Below are 20,278 nucleotides of genomic sequence, written 5' to 3'. Positions count from 1 at the left end.
TGTGGTGGTGTGGTGTGTGGAGTGGTGTGTGGTGGCGTGGTAGGGTGTTGTGTGGTGTGTGGTGGCGTGGTGTTGTGGTGTGGAGTGGTGTGTGGTGTGTGGTGGTGTGTGGTGGTGTAGTATGTGTGTGGTGTGGTGTGTTGTGGTGTGGAGTGGTGTGTGGTGGTGTGGTGTGTGGTGGTGTAGTATGTGTGTGGTGTGGTGTGTTGTGGTGTGTGGTGGTATGGTATGGTGTGGTGTGTGGTGTGTGGTGTGGAGTGGTGTGTGGTGTTGTGGTATGGTGTGGTGTGTGGTACTGTGGTATGGTGTGGTGGGTGGTGGCGTGGTATGGTGTGGTGTGTGGTAGTGTGGTATGGCGTGGTGTGGTGTGGTGTGGTGTGGTGGTGTGTTGTGGTGTAGTATGTGTGTGGTGTGTGGTGGTGTGGTGTGTGGTGGTGTGTGGTGGTGTAGTATGTGTGTGGTGTGGTATGGTGTGGTGTGTGGTGGCGTGGTATGGTGTGGTGTGTGGTGGTGTGGTATGGTGTGGTGTGTGGTAGTGTGGTATGGTGTGGTGGGTGGTGGCGTGGTATGGTGTGGTGTGTGGTAGTGTGGTATGGTGTGGTGTGGTGTGGTGGCGTGGTGTGTTGTGGTGTAGTATGTGTGTGGTGTGTGGTGGTGTGGTGTGTGGAGTGGTGTGTGGTGGCGTGGTATGGTGTGGTGTGTGGTGGCGTGGTAGGGTGTTGTGTGGTGTGATGTGGTGGCGTGGTGTGGCGTGGTGTGGTGTGGTGGTGTGGTGTGGTGTGTGGTTGTGCGCTGTGCGCCATGCTGGGTGCCTGAGCAGGGAAGCACCCCGTGGAGGTGGCTGATGGCAGGGCAGTGGCTGAGGCGTGGGCGGTGGAGGCCAGCCTTCAAGGAGGCGAGGGGCTGGGCTCGGCCGCAGGCCCCAGAGCTGGCCCCTGGGGCCTCCAGGTGCCTCCTGAGGCTCTTGGGGTCACGCCCCTCGTGCCCTGGGATGTGGAGTCCTCAGCTGCCGCTGTCCTGGGGGGGCAGCCTCTGGTGGAGCCAGCCGTCCCTGGGCTTGAGCTCTGGGTGGGATGGAAGGGGTGACGTCCCAGTGACTAGGCGTCCGGGTGGGGTCTGGTGAGTCACGTGGTGGCTTCCTGGCAACCTGTGACTCTGTGCTCCCCAGTTCCCGACATCAGCCGAAACGGGGACCCATTTGTCGCCACCTCCATTGTGGAAGCGATTGCAACTGTGGACAGGGCCATCAACTCCACGCGGACGCACTTGTTTGACAGGTACGGGGCGGGGCGGGCGGGGCGGGCCTCGGGTCCCCTGGCTGGGTGCGGGTGGAGAGCCCACGGCCCCGCACACAGCTCTGCCCTGTCCAGTCCCCAGAGAAACTTGGAGTGCCACCGTCACTAACAGCACGGCTCTGACTGGGGTGTTGGGAGACACAGGGACGTGTCCTTTCCTAATAGAAGGTGGACGCTGAAGCGCAGCCAGACGGCTTCCGTGAGGCTCTCAGTGTCACTGGACGAGGTGGCCTAGCCGAGCCCTTCGGAGGCAGCCCGCGCCTGCTGTGCTGGCAGAGCCGGCTGCTCTCTGCACCTCGGTCGGAATGCCCTGTGCCCTTCTCTGATGCCTTATTAATGGTTTGTTTTTAGTGTCTCTGGCTCTTGTCTGTCTGTCCTTGTTCTCTTGCCTTCCTCTTCGGATGAGTCAGGTACGGTGCCTCCTGTTGTCCAGAGTAGCCCTAGAGACACATAATAGCGCCAGCCCGTTTGGACTCTGGCGGGTTTTGACTCCAGACCGTGTTTCATGGCCCCTCTCTCCCGACTCCTGCCAGCCGGCCTCGTTCTCCCAATGACCTGCTGGCCCTGTTCCGGTACCCGAGGGACCCCTACACCGTGGGACAAGCCCGAGCAGGAGAGATATTCGAGCGGACCCTGCAGCTCATCCAGGAGCACGTGCAGCATGGCCTGATGGTCGACCTGAACGGAACGAGTCAGTACCACGTCCCCTCCCTGAGCAGCGTCCCCACACCACACGTGAGCCCTGGGGGCTTCCGGCACCTCCAGCCCAGGCTGGCGACTGGCACGCAGTGTCGGGGCTGGGGCTCTGCTTTGGGCCTCGGGGGCTGTGGTGTGCACAACCTGATGACCAGGCTGTAAAGGCCTGTCCGTGCTGTCTGTACCAGGGCCTCCCTGTGAGCATGGTGACCCGTGGGCGGAGGCTCGAGCGCAGTCTGTGGTCATCGCGGGTCCACGCGTGGGTGCTGTGTCCACGCGTGGGTGTTTGCAGATTCCCAGCGTCTGAAAAGCCAGCCCAGGCGGCGGCTGGGGTGGGTGCCGAGTGTGAACTGCCCGCTGCCCTGCCCACCATTGCCCTGGTGCAGGACCAGAGTGTGAGTTCTGTCCTGTTGGTGGCGCCGACAGTCCCCGCAGACCTCGGTCCTGCCCTGTTGCTCACCTGCACACAGAAGGAGGGACAGGGAGCAGCCGTCCCACGCTGCGTCAGAGCGGCTTCCTGGGGTTTCTGCGTTTCCAGGCCATTTTCCCTAGGCTTTTTAAACGATCATGGCAAAAGGTGACTTAGGGCTTAACATGGCTGCCCGTGACCGTGTGAGAGGAAAGAGGCATGGGGTGAGGTCTGCGGCACTTCTGTGGAGCTGGGTGACGACGGGCGGTCCTCATCCTGTCCTGTCCCAGAGCGGAAGCTTCTAGGCACTGCCTGGTGACGTGTGGACGGCAGCCGCTGCCTCTCTGTCCTTGGGGCATCCAGCCTCCCTACTGGAGGCCTGGGAAGACGGAACAGCCTGGTGTTCCACGTGGGACTGCAGGCTGCATGTCTCCTTCCACCAGGGTTTCTGGGCACCTCTGCTTGCTGGGCACAGCTCGGGGGTGGGTGCGGCAGAGGCCGCGTGTTCTTGGGCACCCCAGCCCTCCCCCAGGCTCAGGTGTGGCTCCTCTGTTCATGGCATGTCGTTCTCAGGGAGCACAAGGAGACAGCTGCCAGACGTCACTGCGTGCTGCTGGCTGCCTTTCTTACCCCTAGCCTGGAACGCCCCTGTGGCCCTGCAGGATCAGCCCCTGGGGATGCCAGCTGCAAATCTGCCCTGTTCAGATTTGCTCAGCTCCCTGCCAGTTTCGTATGTCTCCGTGCTAGTTAGGGAAAGGGCCGGGAAGGCACAAATCCACAGCACCCCCACAGCCCCACCACACTGGCCTTTTCTCTGAGTGGCAGCTGGAGCTGTCCTCACCGTCCATCCCCCACCCCGGCTGGGGCACACGCTCCATCTCCAGGCCTGGGGATGTGGCAACGTGAAAGAAAGGAAACCCTCCGCCCCGAAGGCCCAGCACTCCTGATAAGCACAGGTGCCAAGCCAGGAGACCAGCCCCGGGGAGCCAGCAGCGGCAGGCAGCCCTGCTGGGGGCAGGCCCATTCCAGAGTGAAGATGGTACTTGATTGGGGACCCCAAAGAGGAGAGGCCTCCTGGGATGAGGGAACCGCAGGTGCCCAGGCTGCGAGGCAGGACGTGGGCAAGTCAGTGTGGCCGGAGCAGAGGGACGGTGCAGGGAGAAGGGGTGGGGAGGCTGTTGCCTGCCAGGAAGGGGCTCAGAGCCACCAGGTTTTCTAGCAGAGAAATGGGATTGTCCTCCGTGCTGTGGTGCCTGGCATGGGGCGGGGGCGCAGGGAGCCCAGCCCTGAGAAGCCAAGCGGGGATCTCTACTGCTGTCTGCTGGGGCTGCCAGGACGTCAGCCCATGGCCAGTGCCAGGGAAAAGGTGAGCATGCTCCAGGCAAGGCCCGAGGCCCACGCTGCAGCACAGACGTGTGGAAGGAAGACTTTCCTTCTTGGCTCTCTGGGTTTTTGGTGCTTCTGAGGTTCAAGACTGAGGGTTTTCTAGGCTCCCCGGCTGTAGCTGTGAAAGCAGCCAGACTCGGTTCTTCTCTGCGGGAGGTGTGCACTGCGGAGGGGCAGGGAGGTAGGCAGCCAGGCCGCATCCCCTCTGCTCTCCCGGGGTTTCTGAGAGCTCCTCCCCTCCCCGGCCTAGGAAGCCTCCCCAGGTTCCTTCACGCCACCTGCTGTGTGTTCTGGGTGCCATTTCCTACAGACACTAGCAGTTTCGTTTCCTCTAAGGCCGTGTGTACGCTGCCTGCAGAGCTGGAAACGTGGAGTCTTGGCTCAGTACTCAGCAAGTGTGTGGGTCCTGTCTCCATGTGTCTGGATATGTGCATGTGTGCACAGTGTAAGCAAGAGTGCATGCCTGTATCAGTGTCTCTTGCATGTGTGTGAGCAAGAGTGTATATCCTGTGCCCTCTCCGAATATGTGCACATGCCCACGTGTAAGCACGAGTACATGCCTTCTCAGACCCAGTGGCCACACTATCATCTCAGCAGCTCAGGAGGCTGATGCAGGAAGATCACAAGTTCAAGGCCAGCCTCAGCAACTTAGCAAGACCCTGACTCAAAAACCAAAAAGGGCTGGGGCTGGGGTTGTGGCTCAGTGGCAGAGCGCTTGCCTGGCATGAGGCACTGGGTTTGGTTCTCAGCCCCACATAAAATAAATAAATAGAATAAAGGTCCATTGACAACTAAAAACATATTAAAAGTAAAAAGGGCTGGGGATGTGGCTCAATGGTTAAGTGCCACTGGGTTGAGTCCAAGGTTCAAAATAAAAAGAATGCATGTCTGTGTCAGTGTGTCAGAATATGTGTGTGCACGCATGTGAGCAAGAGTGTGTATTCTGCGCAGTGTCTGGATGTGTGCCCGTGGGAACAAGAGCATGTCTGTGTCAGTATTTGGTTATATGCATGTGTAAGTGTGTGAGCAGGCCTGTGAGCACGTGTATCCGAGTGTGCCTGTGTGTATATAGATGTGCACACGAATGTGCTCACACAATGGTGCGAGTGTGGAGGGATGTTTGTGCCTGTGTGCACATGTAAAGTTCACATGTGTGGTTCAGTGTGCTCACACGTGAGGGTGTCAGCATGCTTGTGCCGGCGTGATCTGTGAGAGCACGTGCGTGCCTTGTGCCAGCTTTCCGGCAGATCCCAGGCACGCTCCAGGGAGAGGAGCGTTGAGGAAGGCCTTGTGAATGTTTGGGCAGTTTGGGAACATGCGCTCTGAGTGAGCAGAAGTCTGAGGGGAAGACTGGGGCCCTGGCTTAGGAAGAGCCGTCACCTGGTCACTTGCCTGGTGGGCAAGTCTGGACTGGGAGGTGGGCTGAAGGTCTCTGAGTGGCCCAGTGACCCTCTGGAGCCAGCGCCTAGACCAGATGGAGGGCCATCTATGCCAGGGCTCGCCAAGAGGAGGCTCTCGGAATTGAGGCAAGCATCGTGAGGATCTGCCTCTGGGGGGACCGTGCTAGAGCAGTGGTGAGGAGGGTGTGTCCTAGGGGTGTTTGGTGGCAGCTGATGGGACTTTGGTTGTGCAGTGATGGGCCTGGGGAATGGCCCTGCCAGTGAGCAGGAGGCAGTGGTGTTCAGTGGCCATGGGGTGTATTTCTTGCCTGTTCTCCCCAAGTAGCTGCAAGCTGGGCCACATGGGAGAAGAGAGGAAATGGGAAGGTGCAGGTGGCCTCACTCTGTCAGTGTCACCACAGTGGAGCTGGCATGGAGGCCCAAGGCCCGTGAGGGCTTCATGACCAGGAACAGCAGGGGCATTGGGCGGAGTTCTACCCCAAAGCCAGAGAGGCCCACGCACCCTCAGGAGGTAAGCACTGCCTGTGTTGCAGGTTACCACTACAATGACCTGGTGTCCCCGCAGTACCTGAGCCTCATCGCCAACTTGTCAGGCTGCACCGCCCACCGGCGAGTGAACAACTGCTCCGACATGTGCTTCCACCAGAAGTACCGGACCCACGACGGCACCTGCAACAACCTGCAGCACCCCATGTGGGGCGCCTCGCTCACGGCCTTCGAGCGCCTGCTGACGGCCGTGTACGAGAACGGCTTCAACACGCCCCGCGGCGTCAACCCCCAGCGGCTCTACAACGGGCACGTGCTGCCCATGCCCCGCCTGGTGTCCACCACGCTGATCGGCACGGAGGCCGTCACGGCAGACGAGCAGTTCACGCACATGCTGATGCAGTGGGGCCAGTTCCTGGACCACGACCTGGACTCCACGGTGGTGGCCCTGAGCCAGGCCCGCTTCTCCGACGGGCAGCACTGCAGCTCCGTGTGCAGCAACGACCCCCCCTGCTTCTCCGTCATGATCCCACCCAATGACCCCCGCGTGCGCAGCGGTGCCCGCTGCATGTTCTTTGTGCGCTCCAGCCCCGTGTGCGGCAGCGGCATGACGTCCCTGCTCATGAACTCCGTGTACCCACGGGAGCAGATCAACCAGCTCACCTCCTACATCGACGCGTCCAATGTGTACGGCAGCTCCGACCACGAGGCCCGCAGCATCCGGGACCTGGCCAGCCACCGCGGCCTGCTGCGGCAGGGCATCGTGCAGCGCTCCGGGAAGCCCCTGCTGCCCTTCGCCACCGGACCCCCCACCGAGTGCATGAGGGATGAGAATGAGAGCCCTATCCCCTGCTTCCTGGCTGGGGACCACCGGGCCAACGAGCAGCTGGGCCTGACCAGCATGCACACGCTGTGGTTCCGTGAGCACAACCGCATCGCCACAGAGTTGCTGAAGCTGAACCCGCACTGGGACGGGGACACCATCTACCATGAGACCCGCAAGATCGTGGGGGCAGAGATCCAGCACATCACCTACCAGCACTGGCTGCCCAAAGTCCTGGGGGAGGTGGGCATGAAGATGCTGGGCGAGTACCGGGGCTACGACCCCAACGTCAACGCTGGTATCTTCAATGCTTTCGCCACCGCAGCCTTCAGGTTTGGCCACACGCTCATCAATCCTGTGCTCCAGAGGCTGGACGAGAACTTGCAGCCCATCGCGCAGGGCCACATCCCCCTCCACAAAGCCTTCTTCTCACCCTTCCGGATCGTGAACGAGGGGGGCATCGATCCACTGCTCAGGGGTCTCTTCGGGGTGGCAGGGAAGATGCGTGTGCCCTCTCAGCTGCTGAACACGGAGCTCACAGAGCGGCTCTTCTCCATGGCGCACACAGTGGCCCTCGACCTGGCTGCCATCAACATCCAGCGGGGCCGGGACCACGGCATCCCGCCCTACCATGACTACAGGGTCTACTGCAACCTGTCCGCCGCCCACACCTTTGAGGACCTGAAGAACGAGATCAAGAACCCTGAGATCCGCGAGAAGCTGCGAAGGTGAGTCCTGGGAAGCTGCTTGCCCTGGCTCCTGTGTGGGCACCTGTGTGACTGGCCACGGGCTGTGCCGCTGCTGTGTGTGTGTGGCACCGCCCGGGGATGAGAGGAGAGCGCCATTGGCCACCAAGTGTCGGGGGCGCGAGGGCAGAGCCCAGCCAGGTCTTCGCTGCCCACCTGCCCGGCCTGCTCAGGAGGTGAGCTTGGCTGAGCCAGGACAAGCTCCCAGTTAGTTGACCCAGTTGTGCTTCTAGCCAGGGTGTGGCTGGACTGAAGGGCCAATTACCCTAGAATGTTCCAGAACTGAGGCTGTGCTGAGCAACTCAGGCAGGTGGATCTGGCTTTCCTGTAGCCCCTCCACTTGCCAGGAGTCCCCACCAAGTGCCATCTGTGAGCAGCAGCGGTCGTGGGGATATGGTAGGCCTTCACCTGGGCACAGGAAGCTGTCAGGCTTGGCACACCCCTGAGCACTCGGGGCAGCCAATGGGAAGTCCCTGGGCATGGAGGGGATGGGAAGAAGACAGAGCAGGAGGGAGCAAGTCCTCTGGGGAAGTCTGCAGGCGGCTGGCCCCTGCAGTCCAATGGGTGCCCTGTGCGGCACAGACCAGTCAGCCTCCAGGTTCCTCTGAGAAGCAGCTTCCCACTGAGGTGCTGGACATGGAACAGAGAGCGCAGCTGTGTCCTGCAGGCCCCTGGGAGCTGGGGCTGGAGCAGAGCCGTGCTTGTGCCCATGGAGGAGCCCACTGGGGTGCCTGCTGATCGGAGGCAGAGGCCCTGGCTACGTGTGCCTCCTGTGTGCTCTGTGGGGAGTGGCCGTGGGATCCCAGACCTTTAGGACTCCAGTGAGCCTGGGACCATGGCACCTGTTGACCAGCACAGCCTTTGAAAACCGTGAAACTCTGGGACGTGAACGACCGGTAGAAATCATCAGTGTGTGTTTGTAAGCCAGTATTTCTGAGGAATTGGAAGAATTTGGTAAAGAAGTTCGTCATCTGACACTTAAGCTTCCTCCTAGTCCTTTGGCATCTTTGTTAGAAAACATTTCATTATGGCAGATATATTTCCAATGTATGGTAGAATGCAGTTCCATTCTGTTAAAGCTGTGGCTGTGGCTACATACTGGTCCTCGTCCATACGTCCATGGACAGAGGCCCGGCAGGCATAGTGGATGGTGGGTTTTCCCTGCAGAGCAGCGGGGTGTGTGGTTTAATCTGCTTTCTTGGCTTTTTCAAATCTTTGATAGATAAGTTGGGGCATGTACATTTTACACCCACAAAATAGAAAGTAGGAAAAAAGTCTTCGAAGTATAATGGATATATGCTTCAAAGAAATAAAGGTGAATTTGTTTGTGAAGTATAGTTATGAATAATGTAAAGTAGTGAAAGGAAAAATGAGGACGTTTGCATTTGCTGTGTTTTCTGCCGCGTGCAGCCCTGTGAGGTAAGGGACCTGCCTCTTTGTTGCAGACTGTACGGCTCCACCCTCAACATCGACCTGTTCCCGGCCCTCATGGTGGAGGACCTGGTTCCTGGCAGCCGCCTGGGGCCCACTCTGATGTGCCTGCTCAGCACACAGTTCCGGCGCCTGCGGGATGGGGACAGGTGAGCCCGGATGCCCTGCAGAGCCTGCCGTGACAGCCAGAGACACCGAGACCCATCCTGGCTGAGAAGGAAAAGCTACACCCTGGTGGACCTATGAGGACCTCCCTGCCTGCCAGGGGCATGGCCCCACCTCCTTAGGCTAGCCACACCTGGCCAGGTGCCCTGAGTCCCCAGCCTGAGGGGCAGGATTCAGCTCCTGGAAGCCTGTGGGTCCACCCATGCAGTTCTGCCCCTGTGGACCTCAGAGCCGCTGAGCTTCTGGCTGGCCCTCTCTGCGTCTTAGGCTGGCGTCGTTAGGGTACTTGGATGCCTGGGAGGCGGCCCACCCTCCCTGTTCCTTAGTAACTCTGCAGACGGCTTGCAGATATCATTGTTTTGTAAGTGGCCTGTCCCCCGTGTTGCTGCCCGGGCAGCTGGCAGGTGGCCTCCTGTGTTCGGGGTTCTGCATCCGCTCTGTTTGGGGAGAAGCGTGAGCAGTGCTGACCCCTTGGCAGCTGCTGCTCTTGGCCAGCTCCCTGCTGCTGGAGAGACAGCCCAGCCCACTCCTGGGTCCCGGGGCGTCCCTTCCTGCTTCTGACCTCGCCGTGTCTGCCCATGCAGGTTGTGGTATGAAAACCCCGGGGTGTTCTCCCCCGCCCAGCTGACGCAGCTCAAGCAGACGTCCCTGGCCAGGATCCTCTGCGACAACTCAGACAACATCACCCGTGTGCCAGGGGACGTGTTCAGGGTGGCTGAGTTCCCACATGGCTATGGCAGCTGCGAGGACATCCCCCGCGTGGACCTGCGGCTGTGGCAGGACTGCTGCGAAGGTGCGTTGGGGGCCCACGCTGCCCGTCCCACTCCTGTGTTTCCAGTGTCGGCCAAGGGCAGCCCGACAGTGTGGGGGGCATGGGCACGGGTGGGGTAGCTGTGGCCTCTGCACCCAGCCCACTGGCCACACGTCCTGAGATGCTCCCTAGGAGCTCTCGCCTCACACACCCCGAGGGCTGTGCACACGCAGCAGGTCTGGGCAGCCGCTCCTCCTGGCCTCGGTGCCATCAGGAGACATGGCCACATGAGATCAGGCGGCTGCTGCCGTGCAGCACAATCTCCCGGCAGACCTTAGGAGCAGGGCACAGGGTGAAATAACAGCTGGAGGTCGTCTGTGCAGACGCAGACTGCAGCACGCCAGTGATGGTCCCTGCCTGGCGCTGGGAAATGTGCACAGGGCGTACCCCACTCCACCCCCCGCCCTGCCTCGCCCCACCCCTCACGGTGGCCATGTGATCCGTGGGCCCCGTGTCCACAGTGACTGCAGCACTGGGAGGGGCGCAGGCACAGTGTTCCTCAGGCCTGGCTGGTCTCCCTGTAGAGCCTGGTGAGTGTCTGAACACAAGTGCCCCTGGGCGAAGCCCAGCCTCGGGGCAGGTGGAGAAGGGCACGTGGAGGCAGCCTGGCACTCGCACCCTAAAAAAGCGGGGCTGCCCCTCATGCTGGCCAGGCTCCCCTCATGGAGCCTGCACAGTAGGTGGGCTCAGGAGGAGCAGAGTTCAGACACTGGTGGCCTCCTCCTCCTCCTGCTGCCCGGAGCACAGGTGCAGCAGGTCCACTGGGTGTTCAGATGGTCCTCGGCGGGTCTCAGTCTCTGGGAGGGAAGCGTGTGATCTGATTTCCTGTCTCCACACATACATCAATGCACACGTGCCTGCGTGTGTGGTGGGACGCTTCACGTGCATGGACACTGCTTGCTGGGGGCCTAGTTTTCCGGGTCACAGCATTTGCCTCCTCACTTCTGCCGGGGACCTTTACCTGTCTCTGTTGTGTTCTCATTGTGCATCGGGCGTGAACGCTTCTGCTCGAGCACAGCAGAGAAATCCATTCTGTTGGCAGAAAATGGTTCCATTGAAAGCCATGGGAAAAGCCAGCTATTTTTACTCTCGAGTGCAGGGACTCTGCCATCTGATAACTTCAGCAGGCCCTCTGGCTGCCTGAGCTGGACCGGAGCCAGGCGTCTGCTCTCCACTGAAGACCCAGCCGGCTGGGCTGGTGCTCCCGGTCCTGTGGGCACTCTGCTCTCTGCAGGGCAGCCACAACCACAGGAGCTGCTTGCCAACACTTGGTTCCGGTACTTTCCCCTGAAACAGTGGGCTTGGCCCTGGGCCACCACAGCTTAAAAATGCTTTGTAAGGTTATCTGTTTTTATTTTAACCCAAAAGCTGTATCTAAAATATAGCAGGAAAAGAAAAAGAAAGAATTGAAGTTCAACAGGCCAGAATATCAGCTTCTATTTATGTTGGTTCAACTTTCAAAGAAGGCGCCTGTCCAGCACACTTCCTAAGCTGTGGCCACGTCTTGTCAGCCCCCGAGGCTGCCCCCTGTGCCCCTGGGAATCCTAAGAAACAGCTCCTGGGCGGTGGGTGACTGATGCTCTTGACCAGGGTAGCAATGATGACTTATTTGTGGGATTGAGGAGTCTTAGGGAAAAACAGATGTACACATGAACACAGATGCACGTACACTCACACACCGAGGCCCATGTGTTCACACATGCACACATACACACATGCAAGTGCACGCCCACACCCTCATTTGCGCTAAGCACTCTGAAATCGTTTGGAATTGTTGTAGTGAGCATTGGGACACGATTAGGAACTGCACACTGCACCTAGCTTCACCAGTTGTTAACATCTTGCCCTACAGTGCCCCTCTGTCACTGTGTGTGTGTGTGTGTATGTGTGCACATGCGTGTGCGCAATGTGGATGTTTTTCTGTATTAGCCCAGGATATTGTAGGCCTTGCACTGCCTTGCTTCTAAGTAGCGTAAGTGTGTATTGTCAGAATTGGGACGTTTTCGTGAGCGGTTTATGGAGGTCACTCAGATTGTGCCATCTGTTCAGTAATGTCCAGTGATGTCCTCTGTGCTGCTTTACATCTGGGCTCCAGATCTGTTCAGGACCCTGACTTACCTCTCACCTGCATGTCCTGTGGCATCGTCTAAACAGGAATCGAGTCTCGGCCTGTCTTCACTCCTCTGTCGCGTAGCCATCGCCTCCGGGCAGCTCACCTGATATTTCCTCAGGTTGGGCCCTTCGCTGGGCTTGGTGCCGGGCATCAGGAGACACGTGAAGTCAGTCTGCTGGCTGGGGACGTGGGTCTCCCTAAGGGGTTGTGTTGGTGTTTCACCAAACCCAGGGGTCTGTGAGCACGCTGCCCGAGGGGGGAGATGAGCAACTCCTCCTTCACAGCCCCCAGGGCCCTGGGCAGAGGACTGTGCCCAGTAGGGACTGGCACTCCTGGGCAGGGCTGGTTTCAGGACGGATTCTGGTTCTGGGCTCAGGCTCTCTGCCTACGCTGTCCTGGGCCCTGCGTGGTCCAGCTCACTGACAGGAGCACAGCGGCTTCCCTGTGTCCACTCACATTGCTCCCCCAGCCTCACCGGGGCCAACCAGCCGGGCAGCTCCTGCCTCCTGAGCCAGGGCAGAGCCCACGGCCTGAGCAGCATGGCCCAGACCCGCCCTGCACACCAGGCAGCCCGGGGGCTCTCCTGGCAGGGCTGGGGCCCGTCCCCACACAGCCTGCTCCCTGGGGACCTCATGGCTACAGACCCCTCCCTGGCGCACCCACTCTGTGGTGCCTGGGATTGGGAGCCACCTTGCCTTCTTGAGTCCCCACTGGGGACTCTGCAGGGACCCACCCCACCCCAGTCTGCCAGGGAGGGGACGCCAGTCAGGCTCATCCTGCCTTGTGTCAGAGTGCGGGGCCTGGCCTGGCCGCCACACGTGGAGGACTGGGGTCCCAGGAGGGGCCAGGGCTGTGAGGGGCCCTGCCGGGCTGGTCCGATGCATTTATCTGAGCCATTTCAGACACTTCACTCCGTGTGCTCTGGGGCGATCGGCAGGCCGGGTGCTGCGGGCGGGTCGGCACGCTGGGCCAGGGCCAGAAGCCCAGTGCTTGGGTGCTGGGACACAGTGCCGAGCTAAGGGTCCTCCTCAGCGGTGTCATGGGCAGAAATGGGCTGCGATCCTTGAAGAACCCTCTCCAGATGACAATCTAGCCAGCCCGCGAATACCACCTAGGACGGGGACTGGAGAGCCCGCCACAGGGCCTCGGTATTGTCCCCGTGGGCCTTGGTCTTGTAGCTTCCTGCCGCAGTGGTCCCCCGAGGCTGTCAAATCAGGAAAGGGCATAGTGGCCTTGACCTTCTTTCTGGTCCTCAGTGAGACAGAGTCACAAGCCCCCAGAAACCCTGACCTCTGTGTGGATGATGTGGGAAGCCCCAGGGTCCCATGCCCAGAGCATCTCACTCCACCTGGGGCCCAGGAGAAAAGCCTCAGAGAAGGTGTCTGGGACTCCCTTGGGCGGAGCAGAGGTGGACCCACCTCCGTAGGATGGGTGGGGGAGGTTGTCAGGTGCACCAGGCCACCGGGCCATAGGAGGGGGCCCCCACGCCAGCAGCCTCTGGAGTCAGCCCCTGGCCTGGTGAGCTGTGGGGGACTGGTCAGACAACAGGGTGGCCTGGTGGCATCGCGGGTGCTGGAGTGGGGCCCACTCTCACTTTTTGGATGCCTAGGGACCTCAGAGGTCAGATCCACAATCCCTTCCTGGCCCCAGGCACCACAATTGGTTCATTGACTGCCCCACAAAGGGGGTTCACATTTGATGAGATGCACCGTAGTTCCTCACTGTCTGCAGCGTGCCCTCTTCTGGTTTCTCTTTAGACTGTAGGACCAGGGGACAGTTCAACGCGTTTTCCTACCACTTCCGAGGCAGGCGGTCTCTGGACTTCAGCTACAGGGAGGACAAGCCCCGCCGGGGAATGCGACCCCGGAAGATGCGAAGGTGCTGGTCCCTTGGTACACTGGAAGCAGGCCCCCAGCTGCCGGATGCCTTGTGACAGGCCGCGGCCTCCCTGCCAGCCTGCGCTTTTTTTCAGCCAGGCTGTCACGGGAGGGATGTCCGGGGAGCTGGAACAGGCCTGCAGCCTCACCCTGGGGGCTACGCTGGGCCACGGCCCTTGTGCTCAGGGAGCTCAGGAGCCAGGATCTGAACCGTGGGTGAGTCTGTGCTTCCCCTCCCGCAGTGTGCTGAAACCCAGCGAACTACAGGGCAACACCACCTCAGCCGCCCGGGAGCGCCCGGGAGCACCAGCGACCAGCGACTTCCGAGAGTTTGTCCTGGAAATGCAGAAGACCATCACAGAGCTCAGGAAGCAGGTGAGGCGGGCTGAGCCCCTCCACCAGCAGCCTTCTCCGCAGCCCGCCTGCCTCCTCTGATCAGGAGGCCTTCCTTCTCCAAGGACTGAGGGCGAGGACCCTGCTGGGCACCACTCGAGTCCACAGCTTGCTGCTGTGGGCCCTGCTCGTCTCCCCGGGTTTCCCAGAGGGTCAGGGACAACAGGCAGTGGGTAGTGAGTGTCATGGGCTGTGTGGCCACCAGCCAGGTGACTTTGCTGAGAACACAGCTGGTGCAAAGTCTCAGGAAGCCCCAAGAGGGGCCGCTGGGGAGAAGGCCAACCTGAACTCCTGTTCAGCTGCTTGGAGAGGGGTGGCCGCAGGCTACAGACGGGGTCTCAGGCGACACCCTGCTGGCTCCTTGGTCATGTGGAGATGTTCAGGCAGCTATGGCTCAGGCCTGGCCTTGTCATTGTGCTGAGCTCAGTGCTCACACGCATGTCTCCGTTGAGACCCACACAGGCCCGCCTCTGAGTTAACTCGGGATCAGCCGCCCGTGCCTAGGGTCCTGGCAGGGTAGACAGGCCTGCGGTCACTCAACTCTGGGGCAGCCTGGCCCGTGCATAGGTAAGGGTGTGCTCTGCAAGGCCGAGACCGCTGTTGTGGTTGGCGGGCTGCGACAAGAAGCTGCCCCTGTGGACACACACAGGCAACAGGTTGGTGGTCTCCTCTGCGCACAGCTGGTGTGGCCCACTGTCAGGGCAGCTGCCGCTGCAGCTGGGCAGGGTTCACAGACATTTGTTCCCAGAACAGGAAGGCGTGTGGTGAGTGTGCTCTCTCTCTGCCGGACCTGAGCACCACTGAGATCAGGCTCAGCTGCAAGGGACAGGACACCCCGAGTGGGAAGCATTCAGTGAGCCACAGCACAGCATCCCTCTCACGGAGTGCATGGCTGCAGACAGTGGCAGGACCTTGGCTTCTCCCTGCTCGTAGAGGGGGCCCTCTGCACAAAGGCCAGGGTGTGGGAAGGTGGCCCTCAGAGGGTCTTCTGGGCTCCTGCAGCCTCCCCCACCTCCTGCATCACTGACCCACACCTTCAGTGTGGACACCATGTGTCCAGTGCACACCAGCACCCCACCCGTGGGAAGCAAGGTGGCCTAATCCCCAGGCTGGCCCGCCACCGCTCCTTGGAACACTGCGTGCAGTGCGCTTTGCCCTGGATTGGGGGCAGTCATGGGAGGAAAGCGCCCTCGCTCCCAAGTCCCCTCCTTTTTGTTCTGTTGAGCTCCTCTGGCTTCAGAGAGGCTGCCAGGCCGTCGGGAGCCTGTCTGGTCAGTGCCACTGAGGTTCCCAGCAGTGCTTCAGAATTTTGTGTGTGAACAGTGTAAGGTGTCACCTCATGGGGGGAGGCTGGCTCAGAGGTGACGGGGACGCTCTGTGCCCTGCTGCAGATCAACAGGCTGGAGTCCCGGCTCAGCACCACAGAGTGTGTGGATGCCAGTGGAGAGCCCCGTGTCAACAGCGCCACGTGGAGACCCGACCCCTGCACCGTCTGTGGGTGCAAAGTGAGTACAGAGAGCCCCCGCCGTGCCACACGTCAGGGGCCAGTCCAGCTCCTCCCCTGTCCCTGCCTTTCCACGGGAGCACAGGGGCCACCTCTTGGTGCCAGCTGTAGCTGTACCTGCCAGGCAGTGCTGGTGCCCAGGCCCGGGCAGTGTGCAGCCATGCTCAGGGCAGGGTAAGCAGTGGGCACTGTGTGCTCCAGCTCCACCTTCTGCCAGCTCTGGCACTAACATGTCCACCCCGGAAACCTGAAAACACAGCCGCTGGGGCTCCTTCCCCCAGAGAGTCCGTGGTGATCACCTGCCCCGCTGGCTCTGTCCAGTTCTGGCCTGGGGCACTAGCAACACAGGAAATGGGGCTCGCGCTGGCTTTGGGAGCAGGTGAGCAGTGGGGCGTGGGTACCAGCAGGCCGCAGAAGCCCACCTGCAGCCCAGACTGGGGCTGTCGGGGCTGTGAGCATGAGGACCCCCAGGCGCCTCGGGTGCCGCCGCAGATGAGGCTGTGCCTTTGCCAGGGATGTGGGGAGGGCACCCAAGCACCCTGGGCCTGTCTCCTTTGGGCAGCAAACAGGGAGAGCAGGCCTAGGTGGCCTCCTGGTGTTCTCTGGTCCATGGTCCTGAAGGAATCAGGGGTAGGAGGAGGGTGAGTCACCCATGATCCAAGTGGCGGTTCCCTTACCTTGAGTCTGTAGGTGGGAAGCCTGCCAAGAAGGTCCCCTTTTCTAGTCACAGGAGAGGGAAGGCCTCTGCAGGCCAAGGGGTGGGGACGTGGATACGCAGTGACCGGCCCCATGTCCAGGTCAGTTCTTGAAATGACACTGTGCCCATCTCCCCCTCCTCCAGGACGGGCAGGTCACCTGCTTCGTGGAATCCTGCCCTCCTGCCACCTGCCCCGAGCCCGTGGAAGCGGAAGGAGCCTGCTGTCCAGTCTGTGTGGAGAAAGGCACGGAGGAGAAGCCCTAGCTCCTGCAGGCTCTCGGGTGGTCTGTACAGCTCTTGCAGGAACAAAGTCCACCAGGAGTGCAGACCAGAGGGAGCCCCTGCACTCGAGTGTCGGGACTGGGCTGGGCCTCAGACAGCAGCCCAGGCGCCCCAGACCTGCGCTCCGTGGAGGAAGCGGCAGGCAGGAAGGGGAGCGACTCTGTGTTAGACTTCTCAGGTTTTATTTAATTCTTTCAAGTGAAAATCTGGTGCTACTATTAAATCGCACAGTTAACTCTTTAGGCTCCTAAATTGATTCTGCCTGATAACACCACTTCTTTTCCGTCAGGCAGGAGGCCTCTAAGCGCCTGCTGCGCCTGGCTCTGGGGCCAGGCACTGGCAGACGGGTGTTGGCGGCAGTAGGGTGCCTCACAGAGAGGCGGCAGGAGGCTCTTGAAGCCTGGGCTGCATCAGACCACACTAAAAAAGAAAATCACATTTGGCACGAAACAAAACGGGATCTTTAGGAGAGCGTTCTGGGGACCCGGTCGGGTCGCTCGGGCTCCCGCTCCCTGCCTGCTGTCTGCCCCCACCTTCTCGGTCCTTTCTCAGCTCCTCAGTATTTAACCATGAAGCGAAGCAGCCGTGTGTCAGTGACTGCTCCTCCTCCCACGGAGGGACGTCACCAGGCCACCATACAGACGGGCTCTTTCTCCTGGAGCCGGAGTGGAAACCTTCCCTCTTCCTCCTGTAGCCTCCTGGCAGGCCCATGCACTGGCCAGTGGCTTGCGGCCTTGGTGCGCTTGCCAGCTCCTCTGCTGACCACGAGCAAGGCCTACTCTCCAGGTCCTTCTGCAGGGCAGTGACAACCGGAGTCCCAGCGCGGGGACTCTGACTCCACATCATGTGAACCTTTAAAAAATGAATCCCCGTACCTTGTGTATTTTTTAACTGCATGATGTTTTATATTAAAAAGAAGCCTGCCCATTTCTTAGGTGTAGATATGGCAGAAACATCATCATACAAAAGTATTCTTTTGTTTTATTTTTATTTTTTAATTTTTGTTTTTAGAATTTAGTGAAAAGCAACTGTCATACCTCATGGTCTCTTTTTAATTGACCAAAACCTTCCGTCTTAGTCTAAAGACGGAGTGATCTGGGTTTTGAGGAACATTCTGAACTTGCTGATTTCCTTCTACACATTTCTGAGTCTCTCCCTGCCTGAGGTTGGCTGGGAGGGGACGCGGAGGACCCAGGTCTAGAGCCAGGTGGCAGGAGTCAGCCTGAGAACATGCAGTGAGACCATCGTGGGGACAGGGAAGACTGGCTTCTTGCAGCATCTGGCCCAGGAGGGGCCTTCCCCGCTGGGGAGGTTGGTGTGGTGGATGGCTAGCCTGGTGTCCACCCAGGGGGTCGCTGAGGCCTGCTGCACAGAGCGTGGGGTGTTGGCAGTGGACTAGGGTCTGTGTACCAGTGTGGGTATTGGACTGCTTATCCTCACATTGCTAAAGAATAAATTAAGGCTGGCTTGTATTTCCCAGGCCACAGCATTTCTTCTGAAATATTAAATCAAATTTAGCATTGAGCATATCTTAAAACAGTTCTGTGAACAAGGAAGCTCACGAGTTTGCCTAAAATCCCACGGCTAGTGGCTCAGGTGGCAGAGTGGCTGTGACCTGCACTGGGGGCCCTGCTGATGCACACAGAGGGGCTGCAGTGCAGTGCGTGGCTGGGGCAAGGGTCTAGGGCTGTCAATCTCTGTAACTGCAACTGACGTGCCTGTGGAGTCCCCAGCTGGCGCTCGGTCTTGGTGACCTGAGGAGTGTCCTGGCAGCAGGTGAGGGCCGTGCTGTGGCCTGAAGCCTAGTGTATATATTTGTTTCCTGTTCTGTCACCAACAGCCAATGCCTTTTCATGTTCACTGTATTCAGTACATTACCAAAGAAACATTTGCACTATGTAATGACGCCTTCAGTTCAAATAAAAGGCCCACCGTGTCCAGGGGAGCCCGGCTCTTTCTTTCTACCTCGAGATGATACTTGGGGCGACAACTTGTTGTGCAGGTGACAGTGAAGCTGGATGAAGAAAGAGGTGGGTCCTCAACAACTGCGCAGGAGTGCCCCAGTCTCGGGTGGTTCTGTACCGTGACATGAGCAGGAAAAGGAAAGCAGGCCTGAGATGAAATGGGCTCTCACTCAGAGGCAGCAAGCCTTCTTTTCGTGACATGGCAGATCTGATGTTGAGTATTTTGTGTGTGGCAGGAGCAGGTCTCCATTTCTCCCGATCTTGAACTTTGTAAGACTGCAGAACTGCCGCGTCAGGAGAGCACCCGTGTGTTTGAACAGTTCACCGGGGTGTCAGCCCAACCTCAGCCGCGCCAGCCCCAGGCCCGAGGTTGCGCCCTGGGTTTTCTTCAACGTCCTGGCATCTGAATAGGCTCCTGCTGGGTTCTTCAGGAGTTTCTATTTATGCCCAAGACATCCACATGCAGGATTCCCATTCATTTACATTCATGCAACAAATGTTCAGGAGCCCCGGGCCCAGAGGCAGTGCTAGTGGGCGGCATGTCTGGGTTTGGAAGGTGGTGGAGACTCCAGCAGTGACTGGTTTTACGTCTGTGGGTCTCCATCTGTGCTTGGAGTGTCTGGTTTCCTTTGGAGACCGCTGGGACTCCAGCGGAAGGAAGCAGGTTGCAAAGCCCCCGCAGCAGCTCCTCCCTCGTCCTTCCTGTGATGCCCTCAAGGTTTCCCCGACTTCACAAAGTGATCTTCAAGGGAGTGTTTTTCCCATTATGGTTCCTCGTGCCAGCCCAGTAGTCTGGGACACTGCCAGGAAGCCCCGGCTCAGGACGCGCCTCATTCCTGCTGGCTTGGTGTTCTGAGAGGGAAGGAACGATTTCCCTCTGCCCGTTGCCATGACTGTTCAGCTACTGATCTAGCTGGTGTGGCTTTTCCCCTGAAGAAGTCTGGGGTTGGTAAGGAGCAGAAGCTCTGGCTCCCGTGCTGCTGTCTTTCCTTTTCTGACATTGAGCATATCATTAGGGGTCATGGAAAGTTTCATTTTCAGTGTGTTTTATCAAAACCGAATCTGTCGTCAGTGGTTATTGATCCACAGTTCAAAGCCCAGACTAGACAGCCCACGACGTTGGCGTCCTTGCTTCCTAGATGGTCTGCACCCTTCCAGCTCTAGGGTTCCCTCCCTGCCGTTCTGGGCTCACTGAGCAAGACGGGCAGGATGTGCACAGGGGCACTGCTGAGCACCGAGCCTGCAGCCGCTCTGGAGGAAGTTCCTGGAACCGCTCTTGTTTGTGCTCCTTGATGATTACTGCACAGCAGTCCCCTCCTGGGACCAGCAGTGGACCTTCCTGGTAACTGTGACTCAGTGTGTGGGGGGAAGGTGGAGCAGGGCGCACTGTGGAGAGGTTCTGTAGCTAGGCTGTTGTAGCGGTTGTGGCTTTAGGATGGGGTTGGGGGGGGGCTAGTGTAAATTGTTAACCTTGGGATAAATATTTCTTGTTGTTTACACTTGAGGAATCACACCATTGTTTGTATCCTGAGAGACCCTGAAACGCACCTCATGGCATGTCTCCATTGTATCCTTAGTCTCATTCTGGGAATTTTCCTGCAATCTCAGGCAATACCTACTGTTATTATTGATGAGGTACGCCCTGTTATCCACGTCGTGAGCATCATAAACAAACACTTAGCATTCCCGAAGGTTCCAGTTTCCAGACGGTGTGGCCCTGCCGCAGCTCCGCCACGCTGTGACCCGTCAGACAGCGGGTGCAGGAACGCCTTCACCCTAACAGAAATGAACTTTTCATGA

The 20,278-nt window shown here is 59.3% G+C and overlaps 1 protein-coding gene across 2 annotated transcripts in view; it reads left to right on the top strand.

The window, feature by feature from the left end:
• Window positions 1-17,564, top strand: part of Pxdn (peroxidasin) — a 75,762-nt gene extending 58,198 nt beyond the window's left edge. For both annotated transcript variants that reach the window (XM_071601306.1, XM_027937767.2), the window contains 9 exons: window positions 1,169-1,277; window positions 1,829-1,986; window positions 5,720-7,223; window positions 8,687-8,821; window positions 9,422-9,630; window positions 13,519-13,639; window positions 13,881-14,013; window positions 15,423-15,536; window positions 16,377-17,564. In XM_071601306.1, the coding sequence (XP_071457407.1) occupies window positions 1,169-1,277; window positions 1,829-1,986; window positions 5,720-7,223; window positions 8,687-8,821; window positions 9,422-9,630; window positions 13,519-13,639; window positions 13,881-14,013; window positions 15,423-15,536; window positions 16,377-16,496 (2,603 nt within the window). In that variant the 3' untranslated portion in view covers window positions 16,497-17,564. The remainder of the gene's footprint in view (window positions 1-1,168; window positions 1,278-1,828; window positions 1,987-5,719; window positions 7,224-8,686; window positions 8,822-9,421; window positions 9,631-13,518; window positions 13,640-13,880; window positions 14,014-15,422; window positions 15,537-16,376) is intronic.
• The last annotated feature ends 2,714 nt before the right edge of the window (window positions 17,565-20,278 follow it).

This window comes from Marmota flaviventris, chromosome 14, assembly GCF_047511675.1.
Source record: "Marmota flaviventris isolate mMarFla1 chromosome 14, mMarFla1.hap1, whole genome shotgun sequence".
Taxonomy (NCBI): Eukaryota; Metazoa; Chordata; class Mammalia; order Rodentia; family Sciuridae; genus Marmota; species Marmota flaviventris.
The sequence above is the reverse complement of the archived record's forward strand: the minus strand, read 5'-3'. Positions and strand labels throughout refer to the sequence as shown.